The sequence below is a fragment of the Balaenoptera physalus genome (assembly GCF_965194825.1).
Source record: "Balaenoptera physalus genome assembly, chromosome: 3".
Lineage (NCBI taxonomy): Eukaryota > Metazoa > Chordata > Mammalia > Artiodactyla > Balaenopteridae > Balaenoptera > Balaenoptera physalus.
In genome coordinates, this window is record NC_138890.1 from 135301246 (window position 1) to 135315083 (window position 13838).

The 13838-nt window shown below is 43.2% G+C and overlaps 1 protein-coding gene across 1 annotated transcript in view; it reads left to right on the forward strand.

Moving 5' to 3' along the window:
* Positions 1–13838, forward strand: part of LOC309657931 (chondroitin sulfate proteoglycan 4-like) — a 68290-nt gene that overhangs the window by 13995 nt on the left and 40457 nt on the right. Inside the window, 4 exon segments of the mRNA XM_082455969.1 lie at positions 4–1590; positions 3545–3682; positions 3686–4015; positions 8301–8477. Coding sequence (XP_082312095.1) covers positions 4–1590; positions 3545–3682; positions 3686–4015; positions 8301–8477 — 2232 coding nt within the window.

Consider the following 13838-nt stretch of genomic DNA (forward strand, 5'->3'; position numbering starts at 1 on the left):
TGATACTGTAGTACATTCAAAGAATTGCAGCTAGAAAATGTTACAGATCACTTTAAATTTAAAGTTAACATAGAAGGAAAAAGCAGTGAAGAACTGATGTTTCCGGTTATGGTACAAAGGCTGAAGTTTACCCTTCTGAAAAATGTTCCTCTTGAGATCAGTAAAATAAACAGGCACGTATTGAATTCTGATCATTTGCAGGCTGTGACAGAGGGTGTGGAAGTAGCTGAGAGGGAACTGCATTTTAAGTTACTGACCCCACCTAAGAAAGGAAAATTGCTACTTGGCACAAAATTTCTAAAAGCAAACTCAGTCTTCAGCCAACAAAACGTTACAGACTCTAAGATAAGTTATGAATCACAGGGGAGGCCCAGGGAACATTCACAAGACACTTTTAGGTTCTTGATGGTTGCAGAACACATCGAATCAGAAGATTATACGTTCAGAATAAATTTTAAAGCAGATAAGAGGGGCATTATTGTAACGAACAGACGATTATTTGTAAAAGAAGGAGAAGAGAAATTAATCACAAAATTGGAATTATTTGCTCAAACCTCGGACAATCAGACTTTCCAGTATAAAATCACCAAGAGTCCTCAACATGGGAAGCTGAAACTGACTCGATCTTCAGATTCTCTGGGAAGTCGTGACAGTATCACCACGTTCACTGATCAAGACAGCTTGGGTGAGCGGCTCACGTATGTGCACGATGACTCTGAGACCCAGTGTGACGAGTTCCTCCTCACGGCCTCCACCACAGGCCCAGGCCAAGAGGGAGTGGTCAGGGACTTTGATACAGAGCATCTGTCTACGGAAATTAAAGTCACCGTTTCTGTGGAGTTAAAGAACGATGAGAAACCAGTGCGTGCGGTGGATAAGGTCTTTCATGTCGTGTGGAACGGCCAGCGCTTGCTGACCCTAGCTAATCTCTGTTACCGTGACCCCGATGCAGATTTTGATGATGGGCAGTTGCTCTACACCCGGCGGGGCATCCCGAATGGGGACTTGGTGCAAGCCAGTGACCCGACTCAGAAACTCTACCAGTTCAGGCAAGAAGACGTGCGGGAAGGGCGTGTGCTCTTCAGGCATCAGGGTGCAGACTCGGCCCGCTTTGTGCTGTTTGCGACAGACGGTGTTCACTACACATCGTCCCTCCTCGAGGTCAGTGTGTCAGACCCCTATGGCCGCATAGCCAACAACACAGGACTGCTGGTGCAGAGAGGAAAGGACAGCAGCCTCACGACAACCAACCTCAGTGTCACCACAAACCAAGATGTCAGAACAGACCACGAGATCAAATTCCACATCCTGCGGCCCCCAAAGCATGGCAGAGTGCTGGTCAACAGCTCAGGGCCCGGCTCATTTTCCCTGCGTGACTTGAAGCGAGGACGTGTGATTTATAGACATGACGGCAGTGGCAGCTTCGATGTGTTCAACCTGACGGTGAAAGTTAAAGATACGTATTTAGAAGTGGGCGTGTCCGTGCAAGTGGACTCGGAAAGCCACCAACATCACACCCAAATTCTGCATAGCAAGACCCTTGTGGTTGAAGAAGGAAAACCAGTAAAACTGAGTAGAGGAAGGCTCCAGGTAGGTAGTGGTCCCAGCGCCAGGCATCCTCACTCTCCTAGAACCGCAGGGGCAAATGATCTGCTTGCTTCTGGAAGGTATTTTTGTGTTGATTTCTCTCCTGGTATTTGGAATGACTTTTAAAAAATGTAGATGCCATTGAGAAGAAAAGCTAGAAGGTTTCATGATTTTGATACTGCTAATTGTGCTGTAGTGAGAAATGGAATATAAACAATCCTAAGCCTCATTTTAAAGCTATGTGCACATGATCACACGCGTATGCGTGTATGTTTGGTGTAGGATGACCTGAGAAGGAGGAGGGAATGTATATATTATAGTAAATGAAGAGGTCATTACTTTTTTCATTGGTCATGCCAACGCTGCCAGTATTTCATTTGGTCTGAGTTACATTTGTAATGTGGTTTAGCAGGGTATAAACGAGTAGAATAATTTAACAAACATAAAAAGGATCCCTAAAATAGAAGAGGATACTATATTACACAGTTTATTTCCTTAGCTCTGAATGTGGCCTTGTGTAATTTCTTGAAATTGATGGATCAAATTGGCCTAGACCAATGGAAAGCCAGGGCTGAGACCTCATACCAGAAGCTTCCTGGTTTCCTGAGGCTCCAACTTGGAAGCTTCCAGTAGCACAGCCCTGCTGCTCAGAGTCAGGAGAGAGTGAGTAACCTGTGCAGGGTATGTAAACTGTGATTTATGACAACTGGCCACAAATGCGGGCTATTCTGAATCTACCCTCAGGACTGCAAACGAGTTTGCCTGCTTGCTAAATACAGCCAATAACATCAAGGAGAAATGAATTCAAATCAGAAGCAGTTTACTAAATAATGAATTTTGACTAAGAGAATACGGGGCCCGCCAGCTTTCCTCAATTCTTTTTCAGGATCTTAGAGAGATAAAGTTTCACCACAAGGGGGCGTATATAGTTCAGTGACTATAAATCAGTAACAATGACAGTTTTTTGTTGTTTTTTTTTTAACCTATAAAGTATCTTTATTGAAACTACCCTTTAAATATTTTACAACTGTGAGTGATATGAACATTGTCAATTTGGGTATCAAAGTAATTATCTTTTTAAAAAAATTATTCAATGGGTATTGAATATATTCTAGACACTGTGATCATGCTACAGACAAATTCTCAGCCTCCTACTGGAGCAGTATTGTTATTTCCAACATCTTCAGGTGACAAAAACTGCTAGTCACCAGCAGAGTTGTGGCCTATTCCTGTTTCTTTGACGCCAAAGCCCAGTTTCTGAACCACTAGGTTTTCCTACCTGCCTCATTATGGAAACTGTGGGATCAGACTGCCTGAGTCTGCATCACAGCTGGTCTCTTAAAGCCTTTTAGCTGCTTAACCTCTGTGTGCCTCAGTTCACTCTTCTGTACAATGTGAATGACAATGGAGCTTACTTCAAAGGGATGTTGTAAATCTCAAATGAGATTCTGCAGGGAAAGTGCAGAACAGCACCTGGCATGTAGTAAACACTCAATTTAATGTTGACAATGACAGTTTTGAGATGGATTTTGCTGAATCCGTAAATTAAATGTATATTGAAAATGCTGAACTAGTTTAAAAATAAGCTTTCCTCTAAAGTCTTGCAATTTTAGTAAGCTGCTATTTCTTCTACCATCTTTTATTCCTTCTCCTTATACCATTTTATTTCTTTCAGCACAACTTTCTGAGTCCTAGGTTTCTTGCCACTGTGAATGATGCCTTGTTAGTACATTAGTAGCTGTTCAAATGTTGCTTTTCCTTTGTGACCAGGGCTGAAATTCAAAATGTTAGCATGGTCACCAGAACAGACCCGGGCTTAAACTGTGTATCTGCCTGGATTGTAACCTAAGCCATTTGTGGACGTTAATAGAAAACAATTTGGTTCATCAAGGGTCTTGACTCTTTCATGTGTTAATGTTTTACTTTTTGTGTCTGTGTGTTGTGAATGTGCACTCAGGCTGGGCATGAAGATGATATTCCTTCAGAGGCAATGTTCATTGTTAGAACTCCGCCAATGCATGGATACCTCCGAAGATCTTTACCAGATGAGGGCAGCTTGGGTACAGATGAAAAGTCACCTTTGATTTTTACACAATAGGACATTGATGATGGTTATATCCATTATGTACAGACAACTGCTGACCAACAACAGGACTGTTTTTTAGTGGATGTGATGAATGGCTTCCAAGCTGCGAGTAGACTTGAAATCTTGGTGGATATTGTCCCTAAGTGGATTCCTCTGGAGGTACAAAATTTCACAGTCCAGGAAGGTGGTTCCAAAGCACTTCCAGAAGACTACTTCAAAATTCCAAGCAAACATTTTGAGGGACTTGACTGTGAATTTGTTCTACTCAAACCACCAAAACACGGTTATGTTGAAAATTCTCATTTTCCAAGAGTAAAGCTAATGAAATTTACCAGGAAACAGGTAATAACTCTCAGCTGATATGTTTGGTTTTGGGTATGTTAGATAAGAGAAAAAACTTGCCTGTTTATCATTTAGATTCATGGACTTTCGGGAGTGATGGGACCTTAGAAGGTATCTGGTCCAACCTCCCAACAGATGGAGAAGCCCTTCCACAGTAACCCCATAGAGAGGTCATCTAGTCATTGCTTAAATATCCTCAGTGATGGAGAACTCACTGCTTCCTGAGATGGGCCCTTCCAGTTTAAAGACACTCCAGTTGTTAGAAAGTTCTTTATGCTGAGCTGCCACTTAGAAACTTCTGCTCCTAGGTCCTGGCTCTGGTAGCTCACAGAACAAATCATACCTCCTTTCATAAAAGCTCTTTAAATATTGCAAGGAAAACTTATCAAAGTCCCTTGAATTTTATCTTCTTTAGGTTAAAGAACTCTAGTTTCTTTAGCTTTTGCTTATATGCTGTAGGTTTCTAGCCCCTGCACCATCCTGGCTGCCCAGTTCTAGAGGAGCTCCACACCATCCCTGGCCCTCTCAAAGTATAACACCCAGGGATCTAATACAGGCATGCTTTAATCATTAGTGGATGTTTTCATTCATTCATTCCCTTATCAATCAGTGCTTACTCTGTGCTGTGCCCTATGCTAAGCATAGTGCTGTCAATGGCTGAAATGACCCAGTCCCTGCAATCAAGCAGCTGGGCACAGCTGACAATCTGGTGCCCAATAAGCATAAAATAACCAGACTTAACTCTGGGCTGCTATCAGGTTTCTTTGCTTTGGGTTAGAATGGTATTATTGTGATACTTTGCTTTCTTATCATGAATAAAAGAATGATTTCCATACTTTTGTTTTAAATATTGCAAAGTAGCTTGCAGATCCCCATTATTTCCTTTATAAGCTCCTAGGAATACACACTCTTCAGGTTGGAAACCATGAACAGCTACCTAGCATCTTTGGGTGTCCTTGTCCAGTTAGCTAAGAACCCATGTGTGCTGCTTCATTTTGCTTCTGAGGATTTCACCTCATCAAGTGACTTGACTCCATTTACTAAAAGCCTACTCTGTTCAAGTTACTGTGTGAGGTTACCGTGATAAGTAGACATATTCCTTGCCCTCAAGAAATGCTGTGGGGGAATCAGGCACATGAACTTTAATATAAGGCACACTCTTCTTATCTTTCATGTAGCACTTTCACAGTGGTACTGCAGGAGTGCAGAATGGTCACATTTGACTAACTGAAGCCTTCACGGAGGGAATAAAGTTTAAGCTAGACTTTGAGGAGAGAGAGAAAGAGCAAGGACATAACGGAGGTGGAGATGGAAAACAAAACAATGCAAGCAAAGCAGACTGCATGGCCAAGGGCATGGAGGCACTGAAGGGCATGGTGTCCTGGGGGCTGCGGAATGGTCCACAAGGCTCTAGAACGGGCAGAGGAGTGCCAGAGGGTGCTTGGGGCCAGACCGCGCAGAGCCTTGAGTTACACGTCAACAGGGTTAGACTTAACCAACTGGCATGAGGGAGCCATGGGGAGAAGCAGAGAACGCTGAGGGTGGAAAAGACCTTAGAACTCGGTACTTCTCAACTGGGGACCCAGGGAAGGTGATTCTTTAGTGACTATGTGCAGCCATCTCTTAATCATAGCTTCCCTCTCAAAGGCTGGACAAACTGTCCGAGATAACCACTTGCTCTCGTGTGAGCTGAATTGAATTCTGTTCACCTCGTGCGCTCTGGGTGAGAGACTGAGCGCTAAATTTTGGTTCTGTCTTGGCCAATTCATTGTTGTCTGTGCTTTGTAAGAAGTGTATATTTAAGCATGGTTGGTTGAAATCTGTGTCAAGCGTGTGTGTTGCCTGTAGTATCCATGTTGTCGTGTAGCCTTGTTCACAGTCAAGGTTGTGTGTTCCTGCTCTTCAGATGAGCCCTTTACACTTTCTCTTCCTTTAGGACTTCTGAGGTCTCTAGGTTTTGAGACATGATCATTTTCACTTACGGTGATACCTAACAACTCGTGGCTCTAACCTTGAGTGACTCAGAGAAGGAGAGCACTTGGCCATTTTTGCCCTTCATTCATTCAGCGATAGTTTTTGAGTGTCCATTATGTGTCAGGTATCCTAGTTCTAAGTAGTGGGGATAAAGCAGTGAACTAACCCTGCAATAATCCCTGCCCTTATGTATCCTTTTTCCTAGTGGGGGAAACAAGGAGGCAGAGAGAGAGAATAAATCAGTGAATTTATATAAATAAAATAGTTGAACGAAGGTTAGTGCTATGGAGAAAAATAAACCAGGAAAGGGAGATAGAAGATGCTGGGGACTTGAGTGGTGTGTGTGTGTGTGTGTGTGCGTGTGTGTGTGTGTGTTAATGTTCAGTTTCAAATAAGGTGGTCGGGGGGACCCCGCTGAGAAGGCAGCATTGAGCAGAGACCTGGAGGAGGTGATGGATAGTGAGCTCGGTGGGTGTAGAGGAAGAGCATTCAGGCAGAGGGAAGAGCAAACAAACAGCGCTGTGGGGGAACAGTGTGACTAGAGCTGCACACGGGGTGGGCAGGAGGTGAGGTTAGGGAGGTCCAGCATGGGAGGGCTTTTGGCTTCACCTTTGACCCTGAGTAATGGGAGCAGGAGGATGTGAACAGAGAGGGGACCTAACATACCCTGAACATGACGGATGACAGGGGACCAAACACTTTTTAATCTTCTAAGATTTTCTACAAGTTTGTTATCTACTTTAATTTCAAGTCAGCAGATGTTTTTCTAGTATTAGAACTAGGAATAGACAAATTCCCACCAAACCTTCTCTTTGCCTTTAGATTAATACCTACTAACTGATATTTTACATAGTAACGTGGGGGAGTACCACTTCATTGAGGAAATGATGTGTTTCTCCAGGTAAGATACGGAAAAGGTGACTTCTATTTAAATGCTATCTTCCTAAAGCATATTAGTTTAAAATTTCTCCTGCGCTCTGATCAGTGCCATCTTCCACATTTGTTTTCAAATAGCTTAAAGCAGAATGTTCCAGGAACATGTGGTCAGGCCTACGGTCTGGAATTCCTCTTCCCACAGAACTCCAAAGAAATTGTTATGCACCTGTGTTCAAGTGACCACAACTTTCCCCTGAGACTGTTCATGAACTTTTCAACTCTTGTCAGAAACACCTCTGAGAGATCAAAAGTCTTTGCTCAAAGGAAGTGCGCCATAGGACTGGGCAAAGTTGAACTGTTAAAAATGTTGGCTCTATTTTATCAAAACAAACACAACCCCAGAGACTTTCTGAGAAGTTCAGCTACTCCTGTCGGGCTTTAGAAGTTCTCTTCTGTTGTACTTTTGGGTCACATATTCACTGAAGCCAAGTTCCTTCCAGCTTTAAAATTCTCCTGGTCTCTGATTTCAATCCTGAGCTCTTCCGAATTTCCATCAGAGCCTTAAAGACATGGAAGGTGTTCTGATCAAATCAGTGGCTATCACAAATCCAGGAGGAATTGCAGAATGGAAATTAGAAAGATGAAATCTATCAGGGATAAAAAATTAACATTTGCATTTTGGTTATTACAGTGAGAGAAATCTGGCTTGATAGAATGATTCAGTTCCAATATATTTCATTATACTCTGTCCTCAGGAGATGTATGATAGCTAGTTATGGGTAGCATCTGTTCAGAGATACACCAAAAATGATTGTATTTTGCAGGAGGAGGAGCAGGATTAGGAGGTAGCAGGTGTAACCTTGCATACAAAGGACAGTTAAGGGAATAATGCATGCTTAGCTCAGGAAAGAGAAGTCTGGGGAAACTTAATAGTTGCCCTGGTCCATACGTCTCCAAAGAGCAGAAATCCAATCAGTGGGCGAAAACTTCAGAGCGTAAATCCGACATTCTGAATTGTCCAATAAAACAATCCACAACTTCAAAACTTAGTCCCTCTGAATAAACAAGTAGAGTCTGAATTTTGATGGGTATTGCTCCGTTGGAAGAAAGGGTGGAGCGTGTCACAACACATTTTAGGGTGAGAAATAGCCTTTGAACTCAGGTCTTCTGATAACCAGTGCAGCATTCTCTTTACTACCCCACATTGCTTGATCACTCTGTTCCTCATTAAACTTATTTCTGGGATGCAGCACGGCTTCATAAAAATTATACCATCCATCATAATTTGCACTCTGATGGTCAGAATCATACTTCATGGGATGAACACACGCTTCTGTGTTGTAGATATAAAAAAATCAGGATTTCTTTTAAAGCATTTTTTCATATTGTAAAATTATATTTCAGAAGTTTGGTGATATTTTGTTGTTGGTTACAGGTAGAAAATGAATTGATTTCCTATGTTCATGCTGATAGTGAGGCGCTTCTTGACAATTTCACCATCTTTGCAAACAGCTCAGAGCTTGGAAAACGGAGTTTGCTTCAAACTCGTTTTGTGACTGTCGAATCAGTAAATGATGAGGCTCCAGTAGTAACAGCCAATAAAATCCTCCAGGTAAGTGCTCCATGCTTTTGGATTTATCATAATAACATAGAACCGCCAATTTGACTTTCTTTTGTATTATTTCTACTGTTAAATAATAAGATATATGACTACGTATGTATAGTTGACATATTCCTCCTGGTTTTAAATAAATGCTAGTTATTACCAAGACATTCTGTTGGTTACGGCTTGTGCTATTCTAACCCAGTAATCTTAAATGCTGTTTTCTAAGTGGCAAAGGATCTAGACCACCAAGCTACAAGATGGTGCAGCACACCCATGATGTCTGGCTGGTGGTCGACACAAAGAGAAAAAGGGTCTTTGGTGAGAGTGGTGGCCAGGTAGGTGACAGGGAGGGACAGGGAGAAAGCAAGGAGAACAACAAAGAAATAAGGAACTGTAAGCCTTTGACCTTAATTATAAAACACCCCAGCACCAACTAAATGATTGTGCAGGCATACTCAGGAGCCCACCAGGGGCTAATCAAACTAGAAAATTTTACATTGTTAAAAATCACTGGAGTTTTTTTTTTTAATTAAAAAAAAAATTTTTTTGGCTGCGTTGGGTCTTCATTGCTCCGTGCGGGCTTTCTCTAGTTGCAGCGAGCGGGGGCTACTCTTCGTTGTGGTGCACGGGCTTCTCATTGCAGTGTCTTCTCTTGTTGCAGAGCACGGGCTCTAGGGTGCGCGGGCTTCAGCAGTTGTGGCACGCGAGCTCAGTAGTCGTGGCTTGCAGGCTCAGTAGTTGTGGCTCACAGGCTTAGTTGCTCTGCAGCATGTGGGATCTTCCTGGACCAGGGCTCGAACCCGTGTCCCCTGCATTGGCAGGCAGATTCTTAACCACTGCGCCACCAGGGAAGTCCCAATCACTGGAGTTTTTAAAATCTGTTTTTATTTGCTCAAAATAATTGGATCTGGGAATAGGCTTTTTAGTTATATTACAGCTTGGTTTGTTATGCAGCCTCTACATTTTAAGGGAAAAATTAGTGGTGTTTGGACCTTTGGAACTTGTCCCTTTATCTTTTAGTTTACTTCACAGTCATTACCCAGGTAGCCTGGGGATGGTGTGTTCCAGCTGATCAAAGTCGTGGGCCGCCCCCCTCTGTTTTCAACTGCCTTTCTCCCTCTCCTCACACTTATTCTTGTTGTATTAATACATGTTGACTCATTCTCAGCAAAGCGATCTAAGAAGTAGGCTGCAGACCAGCATGATGAATTGTAGGTGTCAATTATTATTAAACACAGTTATAAAAGTTTACATGTATTACTGAGCAGAGTACTGGACATCTTCCATATTGGTGTCGTTTTCACAGCCCTACAAAGGAACTGCTGTGATTAATAACCTCGTTATAGATGGGAGCACTGAAGCCCCAAGCGGTCACAAGGGAAGGTGTGGATTTGAAGCCGAGTGTGCCCTAGTCTGACTCTCTTGCCACTGTGCTCTGCCACTTCCCCCATTACCCGTGACTCACTCAAGCTCTCTCAGTGCATCTGTGTGATCAGGGCTGTCTTATTAGTAAGAAAAAGTCTCCAGAGCTGTTGTGCCCTTTGCTTCTACTAAAGTGGACTTAAGGGAATAGGTCTGCAGCAGTTGTACTGACATCTGTGTGTTTGCCCAGGAGCCTCGGCAGAGGATTTGGGCATTTTGCTGCATGATGCAGAACTGCAGGATGAGAAGGATCCGGGGAGGGACCGAGGATCTAGAAAGATATGGGAGAAGAGCTGGAGTTGGCAGAGGGAGAGGAAGAGCAAAGAATTAGGTAGTGAACTCTCAGGCTTCTTTATGAAAAGGAATTGAAGCCCCACTGTGGGCTTGGAGGTACCATGGATTGTAAGATGCACCATCAACTTAATACTAGCTTTATTGTATTTAAATGTACCTGTCAGTTTAAGATGTTCAGAACATTGAATTGTAAGGAGAAAAAAGTGTAACCTAGACTTTGTTTCTGTCTTCCCTTAAAATTACGGAAATACAGTCTACCAGGAACCTTGAACTTGCTCAGGCAGTTTGCCCCGACCTCTTCCCCCATTCCTTATACCAGAGTGTTTCTCTCAAGAGAAAAAGGAAGCAATAGCTCGGAGCAGGAGCCATTTCCTTTATTCCTATCTTTTTCCCTAGATAGCCTTGATCCAGGCCAGGAAGGGTACAACTTTTGAGGGATGTGGTCATTTGACACTGGCCCTTTCTGAGCTTATTCGTTTATTTATCTAGTAAGAAATTCATTTCTGTTTTGAAAGTTCTGGATTAAAGTTAGGAGACCAGAGTTTAAGGCTTGTAAACTGCCCAATTTAAGCAAAATTTCTCTGGGTCTCACCTTCTTCAATAGCAAAACCATAAGCAGGTTGCAGGGTAGGGTGTGTGCGTGTGTATGTATGTATGTGTGTGTGTGTGTGTGTGTGTGTGTCTGTATGTGTGTGTGTTTTCCTTGGTCATCTGTCAGTCCCTCCCAGTTCTAATATCCTGTGGTTTTTATGACTGTAAACCTTGCTTGAGACTCTCTGGGTGAAGCTGCACTTAGACGGATGGAGGGAGTGTTGAGCCACTCTTTTCTATTGGATGGACGTACTCTGGTATACACTGCGGGAACCTTTTCTCTCTGACTGAGAAACATATGAATAGTTTTGGTTTTAAAGTCAGTGTGTCTAAAATCTGGAGGTGACTAGGTACTACGGTAGGACATATTAACTAGTCATGTAAACACGTAGAAATAGTTTTGGTAGGATCTGCTTGATTGTTTTAAAATGGAAGAGATCTCAAGAATTTGTTTCTTCAGTTGTAGGTAATGGTCCTGGTGCTCTATCAATGAAAATCTTTCTATATCAAGAAAGATTTAGGCTCATTTGCCAATATGAGTTTTTCTTTTTTTGAATTATGACTGTTGTGAATAGAGGCTTTCTAGATTTCACTGATTCCAGCCATCCGGTGCAGAACGTAGTACCAGGGCTCCTTAAACAAAGGCATGTTACCCGCTCTGGGAATCCTGGCTGGACTCTGGCTCCCCAGGCTTCTAGACGTGCTGCTCTCATAGATGCTTCCCTGGCCACGCCAGCAGAAAGAGCACCAGGCCATCCTCTGTCCCTTGACCCTGCTTTATTCTCCTTTGTAGTAAACAAATAAACAATCTATTGTTTGTCACCTCCCATAAACGTAAGCTCCATTGGGAAGGGACTTTGCTGTCCTTTTCCTGTGCTGCCCTCAGTGCCTGGCACAGCGCCAGGCATGTAGTAGGGGCAATAAATTTTTAATGTCTAAGTGCCCCACGGAGCTTATGTTGAGTGGAGAAGACAGTAAAAGTATGTGATAAATAGAGTGATGATCTGCTGTATTTTTCTGCAGAGCATTTAAGGGGACAGAGAGTGATGGGGTTAGAGAATGCTGACCTTGCAGAGAGATTGGAGTGAGGGAGGGTCTCTTCAAGGAAGGGATGTTTGCATGGAGCCCTGTGTGTCAGGGGTTCCCAAACCCTCTCCAGGTTTGCTGGTTAGCAAGGACTCATAGAACTCAGCATAGAGTCGAACTCATGGCTAAGATTTATTACAGCGAGAGATAAGAAGCAAAATCTGCACAGGGAAAAGGCATGGGGGGTGAAGGCCAGAGGAAAGTAGGTCAGGGCATGAGAGTCCTCTTCCAGTGAGGTCACACAGGATGCACTTAATTCCACCAGCGGCAAGTTGTGACAATGCGTGGGAAGTGCTGTCTACCAGGGAAGATCGTTAGATCCTGAGTACCCAATATGTTTACTGGGGGCTGGTCAGGTAGGCGCCCTCTGCCTACTATGACCCAAAGTCCCAGATTCCCAGAAGGAAAGCAGGTGTCCTGCACAAACCACATTGTTTGTGCTGTTTAGATACAGTGAGCCATTCTTATTATTTAGGGAAAGTTTTATATCAGTACAGGAAACCGTTTAACAATCGAGTTCCCAGATTGTTGATGCCAGCCAAGCGCCAACTTGCAAGCAGGACTTTCTAAGGAAAGGCAGTCTTAAGCCTGCTTTGTTACCCCTTTTTCTGAATAAAGGCCGGTGTAGAGGTGCTCATGTGGGGGAGTGAGGAGCCATATGAATGTTTGAGGCAAGAGCATCCCCAGCAAAGGAATATTCCAGAGCAAAAGTTGTGAGTCTGTAGCAGGTTTGGCGTATTTGAGGACATGAAGAGCTCAGAGTGACCAGAGCAGATGGAGGGAGGAGAGTGGTCAGACGTTAGGTTCCATGGTGAGAGCTGGTTTCTGGGCATAAGGACCCCCTACACTAGACCGTTTCATTCCACTGGCCTCCTAGAGGTGAGGATGGGGAAGTGGACCAGCATTTATTGAGCCTCCGCTGTGAGCCTGGCTCACTTCTAAAAGCATCACGTGTGACTTCTCATTCAATTCTCTCACAACCCTTGACACAGAATGAGGATTACAGTAGACGTGGGGCACAGAAAGGCTAAGTCCCTTGGTCAAGGTCATACAATTAGTAAGAGAGTGAGCTTTAAGTCCACTCTGCTATCCACAATGAGAATGATCTGGAAGAGTGTTTTAAAACTCCAGGTTGCAAACTATTAATAGACTGTGAAATTAATTGAGTGGATCAGGAGCAACATTTAAAAAACAAATTAGATAGAATAAAATAGAAGAGAACAGGTAGCATGAGAATGCACTGTGTGTAGTGAGGGCAGAATTGTTATATGACACTTCTGCGTCATTTTAAACACACACACATACATATATGCATATGAGTAATAGGTTGTTTTGTAAAAAGTATTCCTTACTTTGGGTGTTAATCAAAGAACATTGTATACCACTGATCTAGCAAAGCTAAATGTTTTTATATGGATAAATCACTTTTTAAAATTACTCTTCCTGTTTCTAGGAACACCTGAGCTTTTATAGGTTGAGTGAAGTCCTAGGAGTTCATTTTTGGAAACTTCTATTTAGCAGGGCACCTAGAAACGGGTACTGGAAGGTTAGAACAGAGTTAATGCAGGCTGTAACAACCTCCTCCCCCCTATACCCCTTCATCCGGGTACTTTACCACATGCAAGAGGTCTCTGTGTTTAGGGGAGGAGCACAGATTGCCGTCCTCAGCTTTGAAGTCTCCCTGTGAGTACCCATCATCATAGGGCTGCTGGCCAGGGTAGCCCTGCCTGCCCATTCACTGCCCATCTGCCTTGCTCTGTCCAGCAGGAAAGGAGATAGGGCTGGACGGACCCGGTATATTGTCTGCAAACCTGGCTGATTCGCTTTAGGTACTGCTCTTATGGCCCAAAGTCATGTTGAGGAGGGCAAATACAGAAAAGGAAGAACATAAGTTATAAAATTTTAAATATTCAAAGAAAAAGGGATGTAGACCAGGGTATATAGTTACAACATTGCTTTCCTGTTATATATAGC